General features: G+C 46.0%; 3 protein-coding genes across 4 annotated transcripts in view; 2 read left to right on the top strand and 1 right to left on the bottom strand.

The window, feature by feature from the left end:
- Window positions 1-112: 112 nt before the first annotated feature.
- Window positions 113-5,871, top strand: Ssb-c31a (single stranded-binding protein c31A). 2 transcript variants are annotated; one of them, XM_065436408.2, is made up of 5 exons: window positions 113-271; window positions 603-733; window positions 1,292-1,381; window positions 4,581-4,689; window positions 5,560-5,871. In XM_065436408.2, exons 2-5 carry the CDS (start codon window positions 671-673, stop codon window positions 5,637-5,639), a joined length of 342 nt encoding a protein of 113 aa, XP_065292480.1. In that variant the 5' UTR covers window positions 113-271; window positions 603-670; the 3' UTR covers window positions 5,640-5,871. The 2 variants fall into 2 exon arrangements, with proteins under 2 accessions (XP_065292480.1, XP_070387988.1); XM_070531887.1 differs by lacking the exon at window positions 113-271 and adding an exon at window positions 356-471.
- A 3,572-nt stretch (window positions 5,872-9,443) lies between these two features.
- Window positions 9,444-26,226, top strand: part of LOC135904071 (uncharacterized) — a 592,735-nt gene continuing 575,952 nt past the window's right edge. Inside the window, exon 1 of the mRNA XM_070531888.1 lies at window positions 9,444-9,686. The gene's annotated coding sequence lies outside the window, so the exon portion shown is untranslated. The remainder of the gene's footprint in view (window positions 9,687-26,226) is intronic.
- On the bottom strand, window positions 16,349-24,753 carry Dsk (Drosulfakinin). Its single transcript, XM_065436440.2, has 3 exons — window positions 24,678-24,753; window positions 18,862-19,334; window positions 16,349-16,499 (listed from the first exon to the last, which is right to left on the bottom strand). Exon 2 carries the CDS (start codon window positions 19,284-19,286, stop codon window positions 18,939-18,941), a length of 348 nt encoding a protein of 115 aa, XP_065292512.1. The 5' UTR covers window positions 19,287-19,334; window positions 24,678-24,753; the 3' UTR covers window positions 16,349-16,499; window positions 18,862-18,938.

Raw genomic sequence — 26,226 nt, 5'->3', positions numbered from 1 at the left:
TGCTGAATAGAAATATATTTACGCGGCGGTCGCATTTATTATTAGAAAATACTCGCTCGTACTTTAGTTTTCGTGAAAAAACTGACACCTACGCGCGTGCTGGCTGGCGCGTCCGTGGGTGCTGTAGCAGACGGCCTAGTGCTCGCTCGAAGTGAGACGTTTGCATCGTCAGCACCACCAACAATTGGGTCGGTTTACGCCGCGCCGTTTACCGGTACCGAAGCAACTGAAGCTCGCAACAACTGCATGCCATTTTTCGTTGCATCTGCGGGTAAGTACGAATCGCAAATGAATCTCCTGAAATAACTTTTGCCTTCTGCATTTGTGAGAGCTAATTGAAGCTGTTATCGCTAGAAACACCTTTCCCTAGTTTGAACCTTAAGACTGGTGTTGAAAACGCCTGCTTCTCCGTATGCGGTCACGGTGGTACGGCTGCAGTTGCTCAGGCGAAATATCTAACCTTTATCGCCGGTACGCTATGTTCAGCAAAATTAAGTATTTGTGCTGCGTTGCGCGACTGTAGGTAGCGAATATTGTGTGCGACTTCCTTAACGCATGCTCAGAGTTCTTTCCGCCTTTTTTTTTTCTTTTTCTTTTCGCAGGCAGCTTGTTTTAACTAGTCAGACCTCACGATAGCCGAGAAAACACCTAGTCACGCGTAGCCCACGCCATGTCGTCGAAGAAGAGGTCAAAGGTTGAATCGGACAGCGATTCGGACTCCGGCCCCGATGACGTAAGTAGCGGCTGCTGCTCCTGGAAGGAGTGCTTATTTCAAATCATATATGCTTCATTCTTACCACGCCGTGTTGATGTTGGGCATGCATTAAGCCACTGCAGATTCTGCGTACGTGGCAAGCCTTTTCGCGGGCAGAAAATAAAAATGCACAGAAAGCGTGCCACCGCTGTGAAACGCCATGTACTTTTTTTTTGTTCGTTTGTTTCTCTTCAACCAAACAGTTTTACCACGATAAGTTAAATACGATGCTGCATGCCTGACGCTTTCTCTTTATGTGGCAGTACTTAATTCGACGAGTTGTTGAACTATCTGCTTTACAGTGTTTGCGGCATGTTACCAGTGTCGCACGGGGCACTTTCGCTCGTGATCGAGCCCCATCTGGATCGAGATTCGCGATCTCTCTTCCTCAACCTGTGCAAAAGAACCATCGCGATCGAAATTGCCCACTGTGACACCGGTTACGTGACAACGGAACCATTAAAGCAATTAAATTTTTTATTGTGTTCAATACTGCTGCAAACTAGCCGTTTTCATAGCGTGTTTGATTTGCGACAGAGGAATCCTCCGCAAAAGAAGGGAAAGGCAGCCGACAACAAGGGCAAGAGTAGTACATCTTCAGGTGGCAATGAAGATGGAATGTTCATGGTATGTAATGGGTCTATGCACTTACTTACGTTGTGGTTTAGACCAAGATCGAGCTGTCGTCTTTCTTCTTCTTTTTTTTTTTTTCGCTCTAAGCAACACTTGTACAGGATAAGCCAACATATCATTTGTATTTATTGTTGTAGCTGTGCAAAGCCTGCGAGAGCCATTTGGTTTTATTAGGCGCCTCTAGCTGAAGTTGCAAAACACCATAATGAAAGCACTTTCACATAAGAATATTCATGAACATTTTGAATGCATGCAAAAATAAAAATGTGATTAGTGCTGTCGACCAGTGGAGTGTGTCCTGAGTGGACCATATTATCATTGCCATAAAAGTCTCCATTTTGCATGGTTTGATGCAAAAGAACCTACTTCATCTCAACTTCAATAATATATTTTCTATGAATATAAACAAATTATGTTTTGTTTCTGTCGTGGCATGAAATGTATTCCTGAAAGTAAATGAATAAGTTATGACAATGACTTACATTGGAATTGAAAAGGCTGATCTGTGATCTGGAGCCTGTCTTTTAGCTACAGTGCTTCTTTTAAAAGGACACTCCCAAGTTTCAGACTTTATGTATCTCTCTTGTATGATTAAATGTGTTCGTTGCTTTGTGATGGCCCAAAAAAGGCTTAGGAAAAGAGTTCAGGGGTCTCGATTAGAGCATTGACACTGTTTTATCTTACTGAGGTGCGCAAGCCTTAAATCGGGTTGTAAAAAACAGCATACCAGTGAACAAAGGCCAGAAGAAATAGACACAAGCACTTTCTGTCCCCCATCCACCGTAGCACTGTGTTTTACAATTGAGTATCATCTAGCGCTGGTCACACACCTTGCTTAAATTGGAAATGGCTAGCACATTTCTTTAGGCTACCTGGAATGAAAAAATAGCATGGTAAGTTCTCATTAAACTTTCATGGCGATGGCTGTGTGTGGGAAATTCTGACAATAGCGGAATGAATTTCAGGGCGGTGAAGGGCAAGCCAAAGCGGCCTTATGACTATAAACAGTGGTGATGCACCCTCGGGCAGGCACCAGTACTTCTTACACAGACTGGCCGTATATATGTAGCTGCTGAGGGCTAATGTGAACTGGTCAAGTAAAAAGGGTATTCCGAAGCAGAAGTGCAGCAGCATATAAAGAAAAGACTGAATTTTATCTCATTTATCTTCAGAGCATCTTACTATTCTTCAACAGAATATGTGCGGGCACTTACTAAAGAAAATTCTCTAATATTTGACCTGATGCGTGGAATTTTTCAGCACCTTGGTCAGTGTCGTATGTGCATATTAAGCCGTTGACACAGCACTTTTGTCTGTAAGGCTGCTTAGCTGACCTGTTGCATCCTTCTACTGCAAAAAGTATCTCTTGCTGAGCGCAAAGTGATTAATTTGATTTGTTTCTGCTGCATTATGTAGAGGTAGAGTTAGTAATCACAGTGTTGCTATTCAGTAGAGGTGTGAGAATATCCGAAACCTTATAAAGAACACTTCATAATGTACTATGTAAATACAGAAACTTGCTAATATTAAGAATACTGGGATGTGAACATCATCTTATATTAATTGTGATAATGGCTATTCATTATTCAAAAACTGTTCGAAAAGTATTTGATGTTCGATTTGACTTGCTTCTATACTATTCAATTCATATTCGATTTGGTCTTAAATATCACTATTCGCACACCCCTACTATTTAGTGCTCTGTACGCTTGAAGGGTCCCTCACCAGATCTGTCTATTTTGGGCTGACAAGCGCAGTGCATACAATGCGCGCAAAAGATCATGTCTGCTATTTATTACATGCCTACACACCACAGAAAAAGCTTAAATTTCAAGCTAAATGCTATTCGTCTTTCTCCTCGTGGGTGCCGCACTGCCAGCTGGAGAGTCAACGTATGTTGCACAAGTGCGCCTGCGTACATGGCATTGCTGTGATGTCGCCCATAGAGGCTCATGACTTTGAGAATTATTCAAGGCAACATCTGTTACTTGTTTAACCTGTTGCTTCAATAGATGAGTTAAAGTTCAGATAAATAATTAAACATACAAACCAAATGTCTGCATGTTTTTATTTTACTTTGTATTGCATCAAGAGAGATGCACTTCTGTTTGTGTGCTAATTCCCACATTGTGCAGTCGTGTGCACAGATACCAAAGCTCATTTTTCTCGTGTTCGTGTTCCAGCTCCACAATCATGCTCTTTCATCCTCTAACACCTGCCTCAGCGCTCATGATTGTAGCACTGACTTATACACCTAATCATGTGTTCTCGTGCGGTGTGCGCAAAATTGGCCACTGCGCGAAACGAGAGACGCAACAGCTCACACGCGAGACCTTTACCAGAAGTGCACCAATCATCAAAAATACGAGAGAGAGAGAAAAAAAGAGAAGGCATTGGCCGTGACGTATTCGTCACGCGATCCTCCGGCTCCGGTATGTGAGAGCACAGGGAAGGAATTTTGCTTGCGTAGTAGTGGAGAGAGTGTCTATGTTGGCGGTGGTGCAAGCCTTCGGAAATCATGGGTTCGCAGCACTTCAAATATTTCTCCCTACTAATGAACTAATCTGAAAAAATTCTTGTGGTACAACACTCCTTAGCGGGCATGTGCAACAACTTCCAGTGTATAACACTCCTTAGCGGGCATGTGTAACAACTTCCAGTGTATAACCAAAATTTGCTATGTGGCTTTGTGAGGGGCCCTTTAATCAACCATAAGCCTATTTACTTTAAAATCTTTCATTCCTGTGTTCAAAGAATACCAAAAATGGTAAGAAATAACACTGTGTATACACACAGCTTGTTGCACTACCGTAAAGGAGTAATATAAATGAGTCGTGTGTAAATATTTGATCCAAACAGCAAAATTAAGTCATGTGCAAATTTACACGTGTAGAACCTGATCACTTAGTGCTGTAAGATGCAGTCCTCGTGTATGTTCTGTGTAAGTATTTGGCAGTGCGATTTAGATGTTGACACAACGTAGTATGATCTAGCCCCTATCAAAGGACTAGTAAGTGACCAATAACTGCGACTTATTTTCTTTCTCTTTTTTTTCATTTGAGTTTTGCATTTTTTCTTATGCCTTTAATAATCTTCTTGTCTATAAGTTATCTCTTGTATGTGAGATTGGTGCCCTTGCCATGTGCCAGCACCTAGATTGGCTCTTTATCTGAAATGTTCTAATTGTTGTCAGCTGGCCAAAAAGCGTTACGTCTCTGTGCGAGAATTCAAAGGCAGAGTCATGGTTGACATACGTGAATACTATGAGGATGGAAATGGAGACTTGAAACCAGGAAAGAAAGGTAGGTTTGTTCAATTTGTTCCTATATTAAAATTAATGTTTTGCTACTGGCTTGCTTTCTGTGCTTCATTGTTGATTTCTGTGATGTACTGTAATGTAGGAGTACCATAGGGTGCTTTCATTTAGTTCGATCGTATTTGCACTGTAGTGACCAAATGAAACCCAAACAGTGAAATTCAGATTAAAGTGGCCAACCATGAAGCTTGTGTGTGCTGTAGGGGCACATTAGTGTGCTACAGAAGTCGTTCACGATGTGGGATGCCACATTATTTGTAGGGGATGAAATTTTTTTTCCAATGTTTATGCTTCTATTATTCATAGTAGTACTCCTTGTAGTTAACAGCTAATTAAGCTATCTTCCTGCATGTAGTGTTTCTTGCTGGAATCCTCACTGCTAATGACAGGTTCTTACATAAAGCGATTTGTGCTTGCTTTTGCTGTATGTATGTATTATGGCTCCGTGATTGAGAGCAGACAGTCCAAGCAGAGATGGCCAGATGGGGGAAAAGGATGAGTTTTGCCTATGATAATGTAATTGTGCATCGTGCAATTAATGAGGCAACACAGCACACATCAGTGCTCAGTTTAGATAATCCTATCAAACTGCAATGCACCCAAACTTCTGTTTTGGTGGTTCTTGGGCTCAGTCATAAATCTATGCTAAGTGAAGCATGTCTTTTCTTGCAGTTGGCCTTATAGAAGCACATGTTTTGTCTAGGTAGGGCTTTCATGGAAAACTATAACAGTTCATAACAAGCTTTAGATATCCTATCTTTCTGTGCATTTTGTATGATGCATCTCCATGCATGAAGTTGCATGGCATTGAGACAAGGTCTGATTTGTGCTCCTTTTTCCTGCTTCTCACTTTCAGGCATCTGCCTTCAGCTGGATCAGTGGAATGCGTTAAAAAATCAAATTGATGACATTGACGCTGCCATAAGGAAGCATTAGGCCTTTCATGACTGGCTGCAAGTTTTTATGTGTTGCATAAGTTGAATTTCATCTAAGGTCTCCGGACAAGCATGATGCACTTTCTTTTTATGATGTGCAGTCTGAAACAGTTCAGATTCATCATCTCATATCTTAAAACTAATGTAAAGTATGCTTTTGTGCAAGCTGTTGTAATTGTTTCTAAAAATGTAAACACTTTTTTCAAAGCCAATAAAGTAAGTTGAGCATCTTAGAGGGATGTGTAAAGCACAACTTATTTGCATGAATAAAAGGTGGGGGTGGGATGACTTTCGATTATTCGGAGGAAAGCGTTACAATTGTATTAGTGGAACTAATAATGCATAGTACAACTGCAGCCGTGGCCTTTAGATGGGCACTGCAACACTTTTTTATCTCTATAGGAAAACATTTTCACTTAGATAACATTGCCATACGAGCCATGTATTATTTCACGACATGCAACAGGAAACATAATCACTCAAAATAGATAATCTTCTCTCTCCTGTGGCCCTCTAGCTTAGTCGTTATGGCGCTGTGCTGCTAAGCTCGAAGTTGTGGGTTTCAATCCTGGCCATGGAAACTGCATTTTGATGGGGACGAAATACAAAAATGCTTGTATACTTAGATAAAGGTGCACTTGAAGAACCCAAGGTAGTAAAAATTAAACTGGAATCCCCCACTACCGCATGCTTCATGATCACAGTATGTCATGTAAAACTTCAGAATTTTTTTTTCACTCCTGTGGCTTTCGAGGCCCCCTCATTATGTTTATAACCTAAGCCGACATCACAGATAATGAGACGTTATCACAGGTATGGCCCGTAGGTGCCAATCTCTGGGCACACATTCACACATTCATTTTCTACAAAATGGGTAAGCTGCGGTTGTTGACGGGTCCTGATGACTACCTTAAGTGAACTACAGGAAAAAGAAGATTGAGCAGTAGAAAGGGCATTGCTGTTTATGTTGTCCCATCTAGAAATAACCATTCAGTTGAGAAAGAGCAGGGAACCAAAGATCACCATATTAGATCTTTTTCAAAAAATGATCTCTGTGGAATACATTCCTTCAGAGGTATCACACTAATTGCAATGTATTTATCAGTTTCAAGAGATGTTTCAGTGCTCCTTTTAAACGGCGTGTGAGCACTTGTGGCGTGTGGTATAGTGCGACTCAAAAAATCTACTATCATGTAGCAGCTAGCTTAATGTCATGTCTTACTGCTCGCAAAAAAAAAGTTTCTTTGAAGTATCAGGAATGAATTAGGCAGGGAAATGCATTGTGAAGATTGAATATTTCTGCGGTTTGTTATTCAGTGCACAGTGGACCAGTTTGCACAGAAAATCAAAGCCTCACTATTTGCTAGGTTAGCTTTTGATGACTAATATGAGAAGTAATAAGCAAGAAATTCATTTTCATGAGCCAGCTAACACGTAAAAAGTTTTTCGCCGAAATCCATTATGGTTGAAGAAACAAACGCCAGATCTCTTTGCTGGCTCGCAATGGAACAGATTTGTCCACATTATAGAAAAAAAGTAACATTACATTTGGAATTATTTTGCTCAGAAGTGTAATTGGTTACAATGGCTAATTACTGCCCCCAAAAGTAATGGGGGAATAACTAAAAAGTAATTGAGTGCTCCTATGTTCTAACATTGCACAAAGATGGTATAGAACAAGCAGACCTGGCTCTTTTAGTACATTCTCTGCTGCTCTTCACGTGTTGTTTACCTTAACAATTGCTTTTCAAAATTTTCGCTGCTCATCTTCCCTCATTTTCTTTTGAAGAAATCAGAAACAACACTGAAAAGTCTCTAGATGTGCATGCTGGAGGGAGGGTAATTGATTACAAGTAATTAAATTTATTTTGTTATATACAAGTCTTAAATGGAATAACCCATTTGTATTTTCTGATGGATCCACTGATCATATAGTTTTGTAGGTTATAATGTGGGGAAAAAAATATGACAGGTCAGCTTTAAAGAGACAGCAATGAACTACACTAGATCAATATAGAATGGTAAACTATTTTCTTACTACTGTTTTTAATAACTCGACAAGAAAAGCTTGAATATTACAGGAAAAAAGGAATGCTAAACATGGAATTTTGCTTGGAGGCCGTCGTAACATCGCGGACTTCAGTGTCTCGACGTATATTGGTCGCTTTGGCATATTACCGATAAGCGATTCGCTGGACCCGTGTTGGCGTGTTGAATATGTTCACATACTTTGCAAAATGGACAGGCAGAGTGAAAGAGCGGTGTCCCTTAAGTGTGTGCTGTGAACATATTCAAGATGCAACATTACCAACTCGCCCAACCTTCAGAAACCCTTGCCGTGTAATCGCTGTCAAATTTGTGACGTCACGGCGAGCTGGTGCGGGAACCTCACTGCGGCGTCGCCACGCTGTTCGTGCATCCTTTTCAACCTTCCAAGCCTTCTTTCGTGTCAGCGTTGGTTTGCTATGGCAAATGCTTAGTTCTTCAGTAAAGCATAAATTTAATATTCCTTCTTAGTGTACCGCTCGAAATATCGGAGAAAGGGTACAAATAAACGTGGCTCCCGTTGTGGCATTGTCGGCAACCCAAGTATGGGCGCGAGCTCTGCCACTTGAATCGTACCAGTTTATCATCCCTTCATCGCATACCTCGCTAGCCATTGTCGTAGTTTTAACACATGTATCAGTTTTACGAACTTGTCGTATCGACTCGTGTGAGGGCCGCAGCAACAACTTGGCAGCCAAATATTTAGGGGGAAAATATTGCATCGGGGACGCAATCGCGTTCACTGCCCCGATGCTGCGCGCACTCATCGGCGAATTTTCGCGCGCTGCGCACTTCCGCGTGACACTACTAGTTGGCGAGCGCTGCGCGTTCACCTCTGATGCAGTGGTACATTCGGGAATCCGGGGTGTGCAGTTGTCGCCGGCTGTGCCGGCACAATTTTAACCAAAAGGTTCGGTCCCGTGTAAGGACCGCACCCCGTCAAAATTGTGGAAAATAAGTCCGGCCCTTACACGAGTCTACAGTACACAGCGACTAATATTAGGTCCCACATAGGCACGTTATACATCTGCTCTTTCATAGACTTTCACCATAAACTACTACATAGTCCTTGGCGCTCTTTGACCACTCCTAGCCCTTGCGTCATACAATCCCATGATATATGCCGGGGACGAGGAGGGCCGCTAGAGAACATGGGTCTGAACTCCGTGTGTTCACCTTCTCGACCCAGCGTTCCCCAGTTCTCTAGCGGCCCTCCTCGTCCCCGGCAGTCATTTTCTGCCACATCTCGCCGCAACCCGTCCGAATGGCATACCCGTGATGACAGGCCGATCTGCTTCCACTGCTGCCGCATCGGTCACGTCGCTCGTCACTGCCGCAACCGATGGCCGCCACCTCCTCGGACATTAGCCGCCGCTTATTACCGCACCTTTGCACCTTCTGTTCCCTATACTAACCAGCACCTCCACCAGAATGTTGCGTGTGGAAAGACACAGACGAAAGAGGCTATTTACAGGCTATTTACACAGGAGCCAGAGAGCCAGGCCGGTATTCGCTCGCGCCAAGTGCACAGACCCACTTCGTCGTTCTCGCGGCGGCTCGTCTCTTGAGCATCTCGCGGATAATATCGTAATAATATATCGCCATCCACCACTTGAAAAACCGCGCTGCAGTCGTTTTGCGTAGCAAGTTCGCATCGTGTCTCCGTCTGCGCCTTTCTTCTGCGCACGCTTGTTCGACAGTTCTAACTTCTAAACGTGGGACTTTGCGTTATTCCTCGCTGCTTGCAAACCACGTGCACATTGCGTCATTGGGCCTCAAAGGCAGCAACAGTTCGCTTGCCGAAGCCTGCTGCTCAGTTTACAGCTACAAACATCTCCAAAAGTATTAGACCGAAACCTGCGTGAACGTTACTCATGGACGGAGAATCTGGAGATACCCGGAAGACAGACAAGAGCCGGGAAAACCGCCCACCCTTCATTGTGGAGTTCGCGACGAACACTTGTCAATAGGCTTTTGTCTGCGCTGTGGGATGGAATATCCGGTGAGTGTATGTCGCGTTTCATATTGCTTTTGTATCTGGCGTAGTACCCCATAAAATTGCAATGGCGCTGACTCTCCGACTGGAAAAGGCGGCGACGTGTGCCAGAATGGCGGGAACATTCTATGTTGTATTTATGGCCGACACAGGGCCCGTCTGGCTGTGACAACAGCCGCTTATCGGCGATTGGTGCCACCTCGCACAGCGCTGGCAGAACTCCGTTGTGCAACACTGTGTCCCGATGCTTTGCAGTGCAATACGTTCGCGCTTTCGATCATTGGTTCGATGACTAAAGAAAAAAGAAATGCATGCCAACAGTAAATTGATGGGCGTTTGCAGCAGGAAATATGCATGACGTGTGCGCTCATTACTATCTACCTGCGTTGTAAGGAAGCTCGAAAATACAGGAAACCGCTGTAATTGCGAGCAATGTAAAGGGACGTAAAAAAAAAAATGGCTGTGGCTTAGGTAAGGTTAAGCCCAGGATGCGAAGCATACTAGCCTTTATTTTAGTTGTTGAACCACTGTTTAGCCTGGTGAACTGCTGTTGCTTGGCTATATTTGGTTCGGCTAGACGAAGAAACAACTCATGCATTACTTCTTCGCCTTCAAGAGTGGAACGCGACAGCGTTCCCGTCGACCCGCCAAGGGGTGTAAGACAATGGGCTACAGGGCAGCGACTACGCGCCCCGCATTGGACGCGGTGAGCGTCGAGCAAAGCAGCGTTCGGCGCGGCAACGAAATGTGCGCCTGAGCAAGAGACGCACGCCTTAGAAACAGCGCGTTTCTAAGGCAACACCGCATTCACTAGAGGCGCTTTTGTACCGCTTTGAAGCGTTGTACTCGTGGCTCAGTGGTAGCGTCTCCGTCCCACACTCCGGAGACCCTGGTTCGATTCCCACCCAGCCCGTCTTGCAAGAGTTGAGCCAAAGCCACTTCTCCTCTGTCGTGACGTCACGGTGTCACGTGATTTCATGGTCACCGCCGCGCCTGAGGAGCTGGGTTGAGCCCTCGTAATATGCTTCGCATAAAAAGAAAACGAAACAGCACAATTGTGCAACGTTGCGGAATCTCGGCCAGATTTCCAGTGAAACTGTTTCAGGCAGATGCTTTAAGAATTTCAATTGACTGTATAGGTAAGCGGCACATTCAAAACACCGCCTGCATATTACTCGTGACAAGGACCGCTAAGCATACAGTTTCCGCCAGAACATTGGATTGGATTGTAAAACTTTATTTGTCCAACAGATGTAGTGAAGGCTTTAAGTCTTCCCACCTAGACGACGGCCAGGAGACCTTGGACCCTAGCGGCGATTTCGGCCAGTTGGACGGTCTTGAGTTGAATCTCCGGATCGGAGCTGAGTAATAAGGTCTCCAATTGTTCTAAAGACTTTATTCTTCCCTCAGAGGGAGCCTGTGGGCATTCCCACAGAATGTGATTAAGATTAGCCCTGGCTTTACATAGCTTACACTGGCTAGAGTACTGACCCGGGTAGTAGAGGCTGCATGACACCGGGCTTGGAAACGAGTTGGTTTGCAGGCGACGCCAAGTGGAGGCCTGGCTCTTGTTTAAGGATGCATCAGCCGGAGGATATTTAACCCGCCCTAGTCTGTAGTGTTGTGTGATCTCTCTGTAGCACACTAAGCGGTCTCGCCCCGTGAAGCCTTCGGCTAGCCGACCAGCTCGGAATGTGAGTCCTCGAACTAATTCGTGGGCCGCCTCATTCCCAGCGAGGGAGGCGTGCGCAGGTGCCCAGATTATTTCAATTTTCCTGCTATCTCTGCAGGTCTGCAGGATTCTGTTCGCCTCGGGAGAAATTCTGCCTCTGGCAAAGTTCATCACCGCAACCTTAGAGTCGCTGACTATAATTTTGGCTGAAGTACTTCCAATTGCAAGTGCTATGGCAGATTCTTCTCCAATTTGAGAGCAATCTGTTGGAACTGTGCCACTGGCTATCAATCTAGTTTCAGCGCACGCTACAGCTAGGGCCATGCGGCCGTTGCCATAGTCTGCAGCATCAACGTAGAGCACGTCCCTCGAGTTTTTGAAACGCTTCTCAAGAGCCTCGGCCCGTTTCTCTCTGCGTTCCTTGTGATGGATTGGGTGCATGTTTTAAGGTAGTGTGGGATTATTAGTCGGTTCCGCACGCTTCGCGGCAGGTCTACTTTGATGCCTTCCTGCCCCTCATAGTTTATGCCTAGCCTAGCTAGGATTTTCCTGCCCGTAGGGCTTCCCGCAGGTCTCTCATACTGCGAGATCCTCACTGCTTCAATAATCTCCTCAAGCGTGTTGTGGAGCCCTAGAGCTAAAAGCTTTTCATTTGCAGTGCGGATGGGAAGCCCCAGCGCCTGTTTTATACTTTCACGGATGATGCCATCAATCTTCTTCTCGAATGACCTAAAACTGAGGAAGGGAGCAACATAAGCTATTCTACCCATCACAAAGGCCTGGACTAGCCTAACTAGATTCGCTTCTCTCATCCCGGACCGCCTGTTGGCGATCCTGCGGATCAGCCTCATGGTCTGCAGTGCGCAGCCGTCTAGTTTCCTTATTGTTTCGCCATTAAAACCGTTGGCCTGAATCAAAAGTCCCAGAACTCTGATTTTGTCCACTTTTGGAATGGGGATGCCCCCAGCTGTGAGAGAGATTTGCGGTTCCTCCTTACTGGCCCTGCCTTTCGGCTGGTATAGAAGCAGTTCCGATTTTTGCGGTGAACATTTAAGTCCCCTAGGTCCGACGTAACCTTCAACTGCCTGGATAGCCCTTTGGAGGGTTTCCTCTATTTGGGCATCGCTGCCCCTAGCTATCCACAACGTAATGTCATCAGCGTATATGCTGTGATTTAGTCCTTCAATAGCCTCCAGTCTTTCAGGGAGTTTGATCATGGCCACAATGAAAATAAACGGCTAGAGCACAGAGCCCTGTGGGGTCCCTTTGCTGCCTAATTTAATGTCATCCGATTGGCATTCTCCAATCTGGATTTTTGCTTCTCGGTCTGACAAGAAGTCCCTAATGTAATTGTAGGTTCGTACGCCTACTCCCAAGTCCTGAAGGTTCTCAAGAATGGCTTTATGTGTGACGTTATCAAAAGCCTTCGCTAGGTCAAGCCCTAGAATTGCCTTTGCGTCCTCCGTTTCCGCATCGATGATTTGGTGTTTTAGTTGCAGCATCACGTCTTGGGTATAGAGCCTGGGCCTAAAGCCCACCATCGAATGCGGATAGAGGTCATTATCCTCCATGTAGTTATTGAGCCGCGTTTGAATAACGTGCTCCAAAAGCTTGCCTGCACAAGAGGTTAGAGAGATAGGTCTTAAGTTCTCTATCTGGAGTTTCTTGCCTGGTTTTGGGATCATCACCACCTTAGCGGTTTTCCACTGATTTGGTAGTTTACCCTCTTCCCAGCACTTCTGCATAAAGTTATTTAATGCAGTTATAGAGTTATCGTCTAGATTGCGTAGCATTTTATTGCTAACGCCATCCGGGCCTGAAGCTGATTTGGTTTTGAGCTTGGCAATCTCCGCCCGGACCTCCGCCTCGCTGATGGGTACGTCTAGGCTGGAGTTGCCTACGCCTTCATAGTTAGGTAGGGGTTCCTTGCTAGTGTCCCCTGTGTATCGCTCCTGTATGTCCTTCATTAGATCTACCTCCGTACCTTCGTACAAGTGAAGAATTTTTTGAAGGTTCTGTCGCTGCGCTGTTTTGCAGCCCTGTGGATCCAGCAGGTAGCGGAGTAGATTCCATGTCCTAGCTAGGCCTATATTTCCGTCCATCCTATCGCAGGTGGACTCCCAGTTCTGCCTGGTTAGTTTGAGCGCGTAATCTTCTATATCTTTATTGAGCCTATAGTGATCCGTCTCCTGAGATTGCGGTTCCACCTTTGCCTCCTGAGCCGTTTTTCCATGCTGAGCTTAGCCTCCCACATATGGAGGAGGTGGCTGTCCGCTATCTCCAGTGCAGAGTCCTCCGTTATCTCCTTGGTTGCGTTTTTAACGTCCTGGCCCAGTTTCTTAGCCCATTCATCAATATCCCTTATCTCACTCCCTGCCGTCTCCCTTCTTATTTCGCGAAAGGCATCCCATTGAACAATTAGCTGGTTTCTGCCTTTTCTCCTGGCAGGGCCTGCGCTCACCACTGTTTCGAGAATAAAGTGATCGCTACCTAGGTTTTCCTGGGTATTAACCCAGGTTGCATCTCCCACGTTTTTGACGAATGTGAGGTCGGGTGAGGTGTCTATGCTGACTATTCCCCGTTCTAGTGGGGGTTTGGGGGTCGGTCATTAAGGTGAGCCCCTCTTGCTGTGCATCCAGCCAGAGTTCCCTTCCCTTAACTCCTTTTCTGTACCCCCAGGCAGCGTGTTGGGCATTAAAGTCTCCCACCACTACCAAAGCTTGCCTGTTGGCAATACGCAGAGTTTTTTGGAGAAGAGAATTTTTTTGAGAATTTTTAGTGTCCTTAAGTCATTTAGTACGCCAGGCAGCGTGACGATAGCACGGCGAGGACACTTAACTGACGTCTGAGACAGTGGTGCTTTTGAGAACACTGAAAAACGACTGGTGGCGCAGAAAGACTCGCTGTTAATGACTGCGCTTCACTTGGCCTTGAATCAGACCATTTTAGCAATCGTGACAATGTCGGCGCGCCGACGAACTTGAATTTTTCTGCAAATAGCATCATCAGTTCCACAATGTCTAATACATCGCCCGACCGACGCGCGCGATTTTCCCGCAAAATGCGCACGTCGGCGCAGGTCGGACGAAGTTCTTCGCGCCGGTCCTCGCGTTATCGCCGTCCGCTAGTTTCTACCTGAGCCAGGAAAGGATGGTAGATGCGCCCGTGACGTACGAGACTGAGCTGTCTCACTGTTGAGGACTAGGGACCTCACTGAGGGCACCTGAGCACCGCTGCACATGGCAAAAAGGGATCATATAGAGGACGAGGGGAACGCTGAGCGGTCAAGCCAGCGTTCTACATTTATGGTACTTTTAGTAAATACAGCAAGTGCAGAGCCGCTGCACACACTGAGGCTGGACGAATCGGCTCGGCGCGCGCGGTTGCACGAAAACAGTACCGTGAACTAAGTTGTACAGACGTCCTTGCCGGGGGTGCAAAAACGTTATGAGGAGTAGAAGGTACGAGAACAAACCGCTTCGCAGCCGCTGTGGCGGCTCAATTCCATGGATATGCCTTATATTTCCGTTGCTGACCAACACGAAGTCGATGATTACATTTCCTGCTACTAGCGCGCAAATACATACAAGGACGGAAACACGTCCATGTCCATTTCTTCCTCTCGCAGTGTTTGTGTGTGCGTGCTAGCTGGCTGTTGGTGCCACGAGGTGCTTGTGGTCGCTTGTGGTGCATTGTGCGTTCCGCGATAACAGTGTGAGTATGCTGAGGTGAGGAGTTGAGCATCTTCCCGAAGCGCCAAACATAGATGAGTGCCGGCAAACTTTTGGTACTGAATATCCCTTGTAGTCAACAGATGAAGAGGCGCTTCAACTGTGTTCCCTGCTGCAGAACAACTGATAATAAACCAATTTCACACGCTGCCAATTATCTGTGACTCCTGCTTTAGCGGCCGCGCTTAATAAACGAGTTCGAGGCTAATTTCGATAGTACATACTTCTATTTCCGCATCAGCGCTGCGCCTGGAAAAGCAGTGTGACGGCAAGAGGTCGCCAGTACAGGGTGAATCACGCTTGTGTAAAGTGATTGAGCCAGTTAAGCGGCCGGCTGCTATATGCGCCAGCGTCGCCCAGCGCTGTATAGCCTCGACTTTCCTGGACATTATCAAGTTATCAGTTATCATTAACCCTGGGCCGGCATTTTGTAGCGATGCTTTTCGCTCGATTCTAGACCAATTTTGTCGTACACCGTTCACGACTGTCTGATCTTATTAAAAACGTGTGCTGAGCGTTGCTCTTGCCACTGACAAAGCGCGAAAAGGAACATCGGAAAAGGCATAACTACAAATAGCGGCCCATAGATACGAGTGACATGAGCACTCGCGGCCTCATCGCGGTGCCGGTCTATACACGCAAAGCGAAAGCGTAAATCTGGTCGCGATCGTTCGAATAAAAGTTTACAGGCCAACACCACGATAAGGCCGTTAGTGGCCATTCTGCATGCACGTCCCTTGCTATTCAGGACATTGACAAACTTCGTTGTATTGTTGAGTTCACCAGCCTGTTAGCTCTGATTGGCCTTCCTGGTCGGCTCAAGATGCCGCCATTAGATAATTTGACAATGTGGCAGAATTTGATTAATATTTAGAATAACACCCCTGGAAGCTCGTAGCCCAGAAGCTAGGTAGCACTGGCACAGTATGCAGCCAGCCGCTCGACCACTCTATAATCTAGTAGACAAATATGGTTCAGACTGCACTTGTTGGCATGCCAGCTTCAGGAGCACTAATTTACTACTAGAAGAGTTGTGATAGCTGCTTCTGTGGACGCTTCAAGTCGGAGCATGTGAAAGCAATTTTTCATCGCGGTGGCTCGGCGCCGTTCGTCGGAGCATTTCGCATCGCTACTCTACGCACGGCAGTTGATGCGACACTCTGCACCAGGTTGCACATATTGTGTGATAGCACCGGTGGCTTCTATTTTTAGTTTTCGAAGCCGTGTTTAGGTAGAAACGTGTCTCGACAGCTCTGCGAAGTTTTTTATTGCGTTTGAGCATGCGGAGCTGCTCGCAGATCAAGGAGCTGCTACAGTTGAGCGTGGAAGGCTTCCTTGAGGATCGTACAAGCGGTGTGCGTTTCGCCCCGAGTTTTATCCGGGGGCCGAACGTTGTAATCGGTTGTACTGGCGTACCTGTAACAAAATGACACGGAAAGTGTGAGTTCTCTTGTGGGGCGTATATGCTTTCGAAATTTCCACTGTTATAGTGCTCATTAAAGAGACATAGAACAGAGAAATTGTACTTTCTTGCGCTTTGGGACAATGCCGCCGTCTTCGTAAAGCGTGGAGGTGAAATATTTCTCGGGTAGTGTGCTTGTTTATATACTTCCGAGCCGAGAATCTCGATACCCCGCACCTCCAATAAAATGTTACGGGGGGAAGAGGCGTTTAAAATGTATTTACTGGGTATTTACAACGCGTTCAATGGAATACAAAATGGAAGACACTCCGCTCGACGACAGCGAGCGTAGTCGTCTTCTGTACTGCAGCTTCGTCTCTGGCAGTGCTTGGTAACAATGTATTCAACGATTTCTTTTTTTTTAGTACATAACAAGAGATCTGAGTGCTTATAATATGAATTACTCTCTACCATACCCTAAAGAAAACATAAATAATTAGGGTTAACTGAGCACTAGCATTTCTTCATCCTGTGTTGTTGGCGTCAGACCGCCTGCGTGGTTGTAGCTGCAACATGTTTAATGAAAATGCCCGCGTACGTGAACATTCACACCCCACATCAAATGCGTGCGAGACAGCGTGCGTGAGCTGGGCCATGTGTCAGCGTTCCTAAGGCACTTCTGCTGTCCCCAAGACTACATCGTAGGCACAAAGTGAGTGATGTCGCTTTCTAGATATCCATTCCATACAGTAAAAAACCTGCGCAGCTTGCAGTAGTGGCGCAAGGCTGGAGTCAACAGCGGAGCTTTTGATCACCTAGCTTTTACCTGGCTTGGCTAAATCGTTTCTAGGTTTTGCGAGGTTATGGTAGGCTTGGCTAAGCTGTTTCTAGGTTTTGCGAGGTTATGCTAGGTTTTGCTAAGTTGTCTCGGCGGGCTTGACGCTGGAAGTTTTCGAGCAGTCGGAGGCCGGGATCGCTTTCTCGGCGACGTCGAGCGTTCAGGTGCCGATTCTCGCGTTCCCTGGACTGAAACTCGGGATGCTCGACTCTGCGTCGCCTCTTCTCAGTCGCAGCTGCGGCGAGGTATTCTGGATCAGTTCGGCGGCAACGCATCGCTTCTCGCTTGGTAGTACGGTGCTCTTCCTGGTAAGCCGCTTATTCAGGCGTCCGGACTTTCTTCGGTCTTCCCATGGCAGCAGCACGTACGCACCGAGCGGAGGAGGCGAGAGGTGTGTCGCCGCGCCGGCTGTTCAGAGCTTTTACTAGCCTGTGACGTCACAACTCCGCCCTATGTGCGTGGGGTGCGAGGAGGTTACGTGGCTCGGTGCTCTCGCAGGTGGTTACTAGGCAACGCGAGGTGGCGCACAGCTGGGCTGAGTTTTCTGGTAACTCTCCATGGCGGAACTGAAAGCTTAAACAGCTCCGCTGTTAAATACTCCGTTGCATGTGAAGCGAAGGCACCTTATATTCCGTGCCTGGGTTGTTTGGAGATCATACTAAGCATTGCGTATCCGGTATGTTAGCGTCAGTGTGGCGGTTGATAATACGAGTGGTGCGACTTGATAATTGAAAAGTGCTAAACTGAACCACCCAACATCTATGAATTGCGCCGAACTTGCTGATGTATGCTGAAAAGGCATTTGCAGCAGCCCATGTAACTAACTAAATCCTGCAAAGCCCATTCGTGGAAGCGTCGACACGGGGCAGAGAATCTACCCTTTCTAACTTTTTTTACGATTATTGAAACCTCAGACATAAATACTTAAAGCCTATGTACTGGTTCTTTACAGCTGTATCAGTATTTCTTCTTAGGGTAGAGCAAAAGAGAAGAGTAGGTAACATAATGGTGAACACAAGCGCCGATTTCGCGTTGATATATTTCGTTCATAAAGGTTTTTTTTCTATTCTTCTTTGCGGGAGGGAGGGGGGGGGGGAGGCGGCTGTGAAACCCAATAAATTTTTGCAGGCTCAATGTTCGTTTACTTTCTGACGAAATCCTATTATTATTTTAAAGGCAACTATTGGGTAACCTTGCAACGTGTCTAGGAAGCTCGATGGCTTATAGAACTCTGCCATACTCCAAAGAAAAGCACGAAGATTGCGGTTAACTGAGCACTAGCCTTTCATCTTGTATCGTTAGCGCTCATAACGTCTGTGAGGGTGTAGCTGCAACGTGTTTAATCAGGCAACCTTGTAATGTAACCGGAAACCGTTCCGGGAATTAGAAGGTTGGGTAGTCGATCGCCTGTCTCGCTTTCTTTCTGTCGAACCACTTTTGCTCGGTGCTCTCGGATCAAAGTGTCCCCATTTGTCATTAAACCTCAGCGCAGTCACCCGACCACATTTGACCACCACAGATATTGATGGTACACGTACCCTTTGGCTTCGCAGCAGGTGTAGGAACGACGGTGTTTGCAGGGACGTATGGTACACAGTCCCAGGAGGTGCGGTGTTCATTTCCTGCCGAAGCGCATGTGTCCGTAGTCGTCGGATCGTCCGAACCGCATATGACCGTAGTCGTCCTCCTGCCGCTTGGCGAACCCTGAGGCGAGCAGGACGGGGTCGATCATGTCAGCGGCATCCAGGTCGGCTGTGTTGCGACTGTCGCTGTCCCCCGCTGACGCGGCGGCGGCGGCGGCCGGCAGCACGCTCTTGAGCCAGCGGCCCACGCTGATACGGTGGCGCTGCTGCTGTTGCTGTTGGGAGGAGACCGGGCTGGCCGCCGAGTAGCCTAGCGCCGAGCTCGCAGCCGCCATGATGGCCACCAGCAGGAACAGGAGGAAGCGGGCGGGGAGTTGCATGGTACTCGACACGGGGGGGACTGTAGGGCGACGTTGGTCTGGTATTGTCTGCGAGAGCCCATCCAATTAAGGAAGCAGAATCTCGTCTGGTGAAGCTGATTAGAATGAAACTGGGAATAATAAATGATGCCGAAAGCAAGCGTTTAATCAGTCTAGAATGTCAGATTAGTCTACGATAGAAACTTCCCGGCGTTTGTATTATGCCGACGCCCGAGAAAGGGCTAGAAGGACAAGGGGATCCGAGGAGATCGATTTTCTTTCGTTAGTTATACAACCCTGTCGAGAAAACAGACAATGAAGCCAGAGTGAGCATACGGGAAGCAATTATGTTTAGTTGAAATGTAGAAGTAATAATAAGGTTAATAATTAAGAAACCCGCCTCCATTCTATCGTGTGAAAATGGATGCATAGCGAAACTGTTGCCGACGTTAGGTACGCATAGTCGACGTTAGACAAGTACCACCGTCCCGACTGACGTTAAACGACTTTACATAGGTACCACCTCCAGAAAAGACGTACGTCAAGCGCGCACGCACGTGTGTGCAAACTCATTCTTCTATCCTTTGCCAAGCGCAAGTACGTTATCGAACTAATTGAATTTTTCAAAATAAATTGCATAGGAAATTCGTAAAGTACGACTTAGGCAAGCTGCAGACATGATGGCTTTGGATTGTAATTCGAGTATACGAGAAAACATAATTTTATTAGGCGGAGACTCAAAGAAAAAGCCATTTTCCAGCCGCCGTTTGAGGTCTGTCTGAGGGATCGCGGTACGCTAGGTGGCGGTGGTGTTTTTTAGGTAAGCACGAGCCCACGAAAAATTCCGACCAACTAGAGGCTGCCAGCTTCGCTGTAAAATGAATTAACAATAAAGAAAAAATTATGTGAGAAGACGATTCGCTGAAGGTCGGAGCCGAATGCACATCTTCCGGATGGTACACAAAGTAAGATCGAGCACCGAACTCGATGATACCAGTAGAAAAATTATTTCTGTCGGAAAATAGGATGGACATCCGATTTCCCATTCGGTCTCATTCAGGCTCAACTCTTCCATTAGAATCGTGTTCTTGACGCGCATGCAAGACAGCGCGGATTTGCACGCCCTTCTTGTAGTAGAAACTGTATGAGCGTCGCCACTGTAGTGAACGCTGAGACGCGAGCGACGCTGTGACCATCGCACTGCCACCTAAACAAGTCGCCCTTGAATGAAAAGGGAAATACCACGAAACGTTGGTTCAGTGCTGCAGTTTGATGCAAGCGTGACGCCGGTATGTAACAACGAAATGGAAATACTTTTCTGCCCGAGTTGGCGCCTATACGGGATGAAATCAAAGAAATGGCCAAATATTATAGGTAATGGTAGGTGGTGGGATCTCTATTTGAGATGTTTGGAGAACTGGAGAACTTTGTGCCTCTTGAGTTAGATGTCGTTATACTCAAAATTTAAGCCTGTTATCATGGACTTACCGTTTACGCACACTCGCCAGCGAAATTTCGGAAACCTGGGGTGATGCGAAAAAAAAATTTCTTCGCCGCATGCGGCCAATGCAATGTGTTGATACTATTCCACGTTGCGCAGTTCTGATAGAAGAAAATATAATTTCCTGCTGGTGCCGCTGGTATAAAAACTTAGGCTCGCTATTGTGTACTGATTCATTGAATCACTTGTGCGAAACGGCGTGCAATTTCGCATGCCCGGATCGTTTTTCGACGCCGGGCACCGCGGTGGATCGTGAGCTCAAGACCACTGTAACATAAACGTCTGCATTGAAACTAACCCGTGTGGCACAATCGGGGGTGCGCACTAGATATCAGCGTTCTGCAATGGAGAACGAAACTTGCGAGACTCCTACTTAGACTACCGTTCTAACTTGCGCCCTGTAGTTGTGCTTGCCACAGTAGTGTACGCGCATATACGCACATTGATATCGCAGTGGCTATATGGTGTCCTGCTGCTGAGTATGAGCCCTTCTGTTCGATACCCTGCAGCGTCGACGGTCACATTCATATCGGGGTGGAGTGCAACGATGCTTGTGTAGCTAGATTTAGGCGCTCGTTGAAGACTTCACGTGGTCAAAATTGATCCGGTGCCCCCCACGACGGGCGCGCCTGATACCCTATATAGAATGTGTAACTTGGGGACGCAAAGTCTCATCTATATTCAATTAACAACACCACTACCTTATATGGTATATTACATAAACTCTCTGCTTTCTCGTGGTCTTTCGTGACATATGTCTATGTCTGAACTGTGGACAAATAAAATTTAATTATTACGCATTACATTGCGGGTGTCATTGAGAGGAAGGCCACGATATAGATTTCCAGCGTGATTTCAGCGTTGTCGACAGACAAACTAGCACTTTGGAACATTCACTGCGTTACAGGGCAGGGACAGCACACTAAAGCGCTTGGACTAACGCCTGCAGTGTCGGAAGGCTTGCCCGTCTTTGCGCAAGCTAAACTCTTAGGATTAGCGTGCATCGTGAGTGGAGTGATTGATCATTGCGGAGGCGCCCCGGATTTCGGAATAAGCACGAGAATAAGGCACCGAGGACAGCAGTTCTGCCTTTCCTATCGCAGTGGTATTTTTTGTTCCGATGTTTCTGACGTTTTTTTTTTTTTTGTCGAGCAGAGATTTTCAAGCCAATTAGCGGAAAGTGATCACGTTTACGATTATCCAGCGAAAGAGGAATCACACCTCTGCTTTTCTTTGTTAACTGTTTTCAAGGAGATAATGGTGCCTGTTGGACGGCGCCGGCTACTTCGTTCTCTTAATCCATAGATGTGCTAGCGAAAAAGTTTCAAACAAAGGATGTAGAAAAAAAACTTATAGTGACAACATTTGCAAAGTTCACATATACGCAACAAAAAGAAATGTTTCTGTGCCGTTCGCGAAATTCCAATATTCACGTTGAAGTACAAATGACAACCCCACCTAGTTGGGTGAGAAACAGCACACGCGAAAGCACACAAACCAAAGATAACAAACCAAAGATAACAAAAGCGATTACTGAAACACAAATGGGTGAAACGGCAAAAGGTGACTAACTTCTACAACTATAGCTTCGTTATCAAAGTTACAATGTTAAGATTTAGCAACATTTAGATATTCTTTATTGTTCAAGAAAGTCTACTAATGCGCGCACTGCCTTACATGTGTTGTACCCACGATTTCATCTAGTGATATTGACCCCCTATTCAGATCACGTATATTACCGAAATGCCTCTCACGGTGAGTATAATAATTAGTTCAGGGTGATAGAAGGTGTCCTATCTCTTCTTTAGGCTCCTCACAAGAGCGCACAACGCTGTCGGTTTTTCCTATCTTCTTCAAGAAGCGTTTAGTCTATCGGCTGTGCCAATCCGAAGTCTATTAATTATTCTTTCTATTTAGCGACCGGTTTTCACAGCCATGTTGAATTTCACTTTGGAGTCTGCATGTATTCTGGAGCCTTCCGCACCATTTGCGAGCCAAGTTTTTCTGGACATTCGACCGCAGAGCTTGAATAACAAACGATGCGAATCACTCGCCACTAGGGGTATGGTAGCGATAGTATTTTGGTGAGCTGTTCGCACCATGTCATCTGCAGTGACGTCCCTTTTAGCGTCACAACGAATTGGAATCCACTGAAATACGATGTCACGAAGGAGAGCCTTTGCTGTTCGGCATGAAAAAGTGAGGTGCTCTTAGTAAAATTACCGCAAGGAGAGAACATCGACTCGAGCATATTTTAGCATGTATTTTTGACGGTATCGAAGCTGCTCGGGAATAGCATTAACCGATTGGATGAAACAATATCTTTAATTCTGAAGCACAATTACGAAAAATGTGACAGAAATACGTAAATAACTGATATATTCCTCTCTGGTGTACATTTTAATTGTGTAACATTTTCGAATACAATGTCATAGCTCTTCATGAGAAGCAATGTGCTACGCTTTGATACAAGTATCTCAAGTATTTTAGGTTGGAATGTGCAGCGACAAACCGCTGAACTATCTCGCCGTACAAACATGGCGACTTCCGCAGCGGTTATGACGTACCGTAGTGTATCCAAATTTAACCGAGCTAATTTACATTCTTTATGATAGGACCTTCCCTGCAAAAGGCTCATTTTGGTCATTTATGTGTTCTGCAAAGTGTACGCATCTATGAAATGTGCACCATCAAAATAAAAAGCCATAGTTTCTTTTTCTATATATGTATATATACATGTCATGCGCGGAAGAAAGTGTGACTACAGTGGAATGTTGCGTAATCGTGTTCTAATAATATGGGGGCCCAAGCCAGGGCATTTCTCTACGTTTTTATGACCTACCTGATATAAATTCTCGCCAGTGCAGCTGCATTGTGCCACTATCTCGAACGTAGCTTTCCAACGTGCTAATCGCGTCTCCTTCCATAAATACGTGTGAGATAGGACTGTTTACCGACGATTAGAAAGGAACGACGAGATATGCAAGATTTGCCTCAGACTTTATCGCGTTTCAGTAATCCATCGTTTACCAGCCTGTAGGTTCCTAACCAGGTGTACATAAGTAGGATTAAGTGGCGTGCAAATGATCGAGATTGGAGGCAACGTGCCCCAATCTCGATCCCCAATCTCGACTACCCCATTTATAACATATGGGAAAAACTGGAATCTGCGTTAAAAATCGCGACACTTTTCACAAGAGTTATCAGACTGGCTTACTGCTTATCAGTAAGTTAACTGTGCCCTAGCCATGCTGACAAATAGCAGTTCTTGATTCAGCTCTCGTAAGAAAGGTATAAATGTACAAATGCTTTTGCAAAAGGTACGGAATTTTCTTTAGCAGCTTTAATACACAACGTCGCGGTCGGCATAGTTTAGCATACTTTTAGCCTGGTAGAGATGACACATCTGCGAATTCGGAACATTATCGGAACAAATCTGAACGTTAAAGGCCGTGTATGAAAGCAACGAATGGAAGCGAGTGAAGGTATATAGCGCAGAGTATATCGAATCATGATTGGTAACGTCCAGTCGTTTGCACGATGCCATAGCATATCAAAATGTGATCTTATTTTCTGGTTTGCAATTCACAACTCGAATTGAGGGTTTATACTCTCCTTAATACCTTTAATATCCAGGTGCCTACAAAAGAAATGTAGTTGGGCAAGGGCTTTCAGCTACGGTACAAAACTTGTGGAATCACCGTTGTTCCTGTACAAAATTTGAATCTCAAGCAAAAAACAAAGAACACGACGTAGTTCCTTTTCTTTCTCGTACTTTGCAAAATATTTCATTTCAATCTCGCGGGCAAGCGCCAATTCTTGCTCTAGCTCTTGTGCACATGAACTACACTACCCGTAATTGACACATATGTAAAAAGCTCAACACCCACGAATTCTGACGATCCACTCACCTCGCACTCTGCCGATATTTTTCGCGTTCGACGACTGCAAGCTTTGGCACTCGTGCGCTTTGCTCGCAGACATTTATACCGCCGCCCGTTCTCGTTCCTCAATGCACCCGGCGCGCACGCGCCGTCCCTGTGAGGCGACCGTAGGCGTTACCTTGGCGACGGCGTGGGGGATGCGGAGAGCCAATCAAAGCCCGTCGCTTCGGTCGGGTACGGAGGCGCAACTCTGAGAAGGGATCGGGCACGAGGAGCGGGGGCGGGTATGTCAGTGAGATAAAACCACCCGCGACCTTTTTGTGAGTTGGTGGCCTATACTACACTATATATACCTTGTGGATGACACCAGTCGAGAGAGTGAATACGAGCAAGTATGGAGCGAAGAGAAAAAAAAAAAGGAAGGAAAGAAACTTAAGTTCGTGGAGTCTCAAACGCGACCTTAAGTGCTGTCGGGCTCAGAATTAGCGCAAACTTTGGCGAATGCGTGCGTCGTGCATGTATGTGACGTCTTGGTCGATTTCACATTAGATTTAGAGAGGACCACTGTTGGCGCCTGAGGCTGCTAATGACTGTTACCGCAGTTAAGGCGGCCATAACTTTATAACGCTGACTTGTAAAGAACCTAGCAGGTGCGATTTGGGGAAGCGCAAAGCAAACACCTCTTAAGTTAATGCACAGGCATGCGCACGTTATAAAGTTTCGCATATTCAAGTTGGTTTGAAGCAGATGTAGAAAAGTGAGTTGTGGCGACGCATGAGGTTTCGCTTTGAAAGGGAAACCTCCCATGCACTCTTTAAATCTAGCGTCAGCCACTGCACAGGTCGGTGTAGCCATAAACTGTTAGTGCGCGATAAAATTACGTAGTAGAAGGTGCAGAAGTGTGCAGTGCACGGGACGAAAAAAAAAAATATCGCCCGATCCACCGTTATCTACGGCTATCTAGGTTATACGTATATGGATAAAAGAATCCATTGTGCACATAACACGCTCAGACACGACTTCGCGATAAGCTTTAAAGCACATCATGTTCTTTAACGTGCAGCTGAGCCTATGTACGCGAACGTCTTTGCACATCGCGGTCGTCGGAATGTGGCCGTATATATAGTGGCCACGAACTGAAACCTCGACTTAATTCTGCAGCCAAATGCCAGTCACTGGGATACTACCGACGCGGGTGCAAATGACTTGATGAGTGCAGACCCCCGATATATGTTAGCCTTTAAAAATCAAAATGTGGGGTTTAACGCCCTGAAACTTCACAGTAGGCTATGATCGAGGGACGCCGTGCTTGATGGCTCCGTATTCATTATGACAATCTGTGGTTCTTAAAAGTGCACCTAATCCACGGTACACGAGCGTTGTTTTCTCCTCTCTCTTTCTTTCTCTCTCGCTCTTTGCATTCCGTCTCGATCGGAATGCGGCCGTTGCGTAGGGGATTGAACCCGTGTCCTCGTGTCCACCAGCCTTCTGTGGTGGCGTACGACTCATACCTCAAGCTCTGAAGGAACCAGTGAACTATCAGCTCCCATACTAAAACTGAAACACCTCTCTCTCT

The sequence above is a fragment of the Dermacentor albipictus genome, chromosome 1 (genome assembly GCF_038994185.2).
Source record: "Dermacentor albipictus isolate Rhodes 1998 colony chromosome 1, USDA_Dalb.pri_finalv2, whole genome shotgun sequence".
Taxonomy (NCBI): Eukaryota; Metazoa; Arthropoda; class Arachnida; order Ixodida; family Ixodidae; genus Dermacentor; species Dermacentor albipictus.
This window is presented reverse-complemented; position numbering and strand designations above follow the sequence as displayed.

Excerpts from the sequence above, each read along its gene's own strand:
- Ssb-c31a (XM_065436408.2), top strand. The coding sequence starts at position 671 with ATGTCGTCGAAGAAGAGGTCAAAGGTTGAATCGGACAGCGATTCGGAC. Across the intron at positions 734-1,291 it reads CGGACTCCGGCCCCGATGAC|AGGAATCCTCCGCAAAAGAA; the intron begins GTAAGTAGCGGC and ends GATTTGCGACAG. Across the intron at positions 4,690-5,559 it reads CTTGAAACCAGGAAAGAAAG|GCATCTGCCTTCAGCTGGAT; the intron begins GTAGGTTTGTTC and ends TCTCACTTTCAG.
- Dsk (XM_065436440.2), bottom strand. The coding sequence starts at position 19,286 with ATGCAACTCCCCGCCCGCTTCCTCCTGTTCCTGCTGGTGGCCATCATG.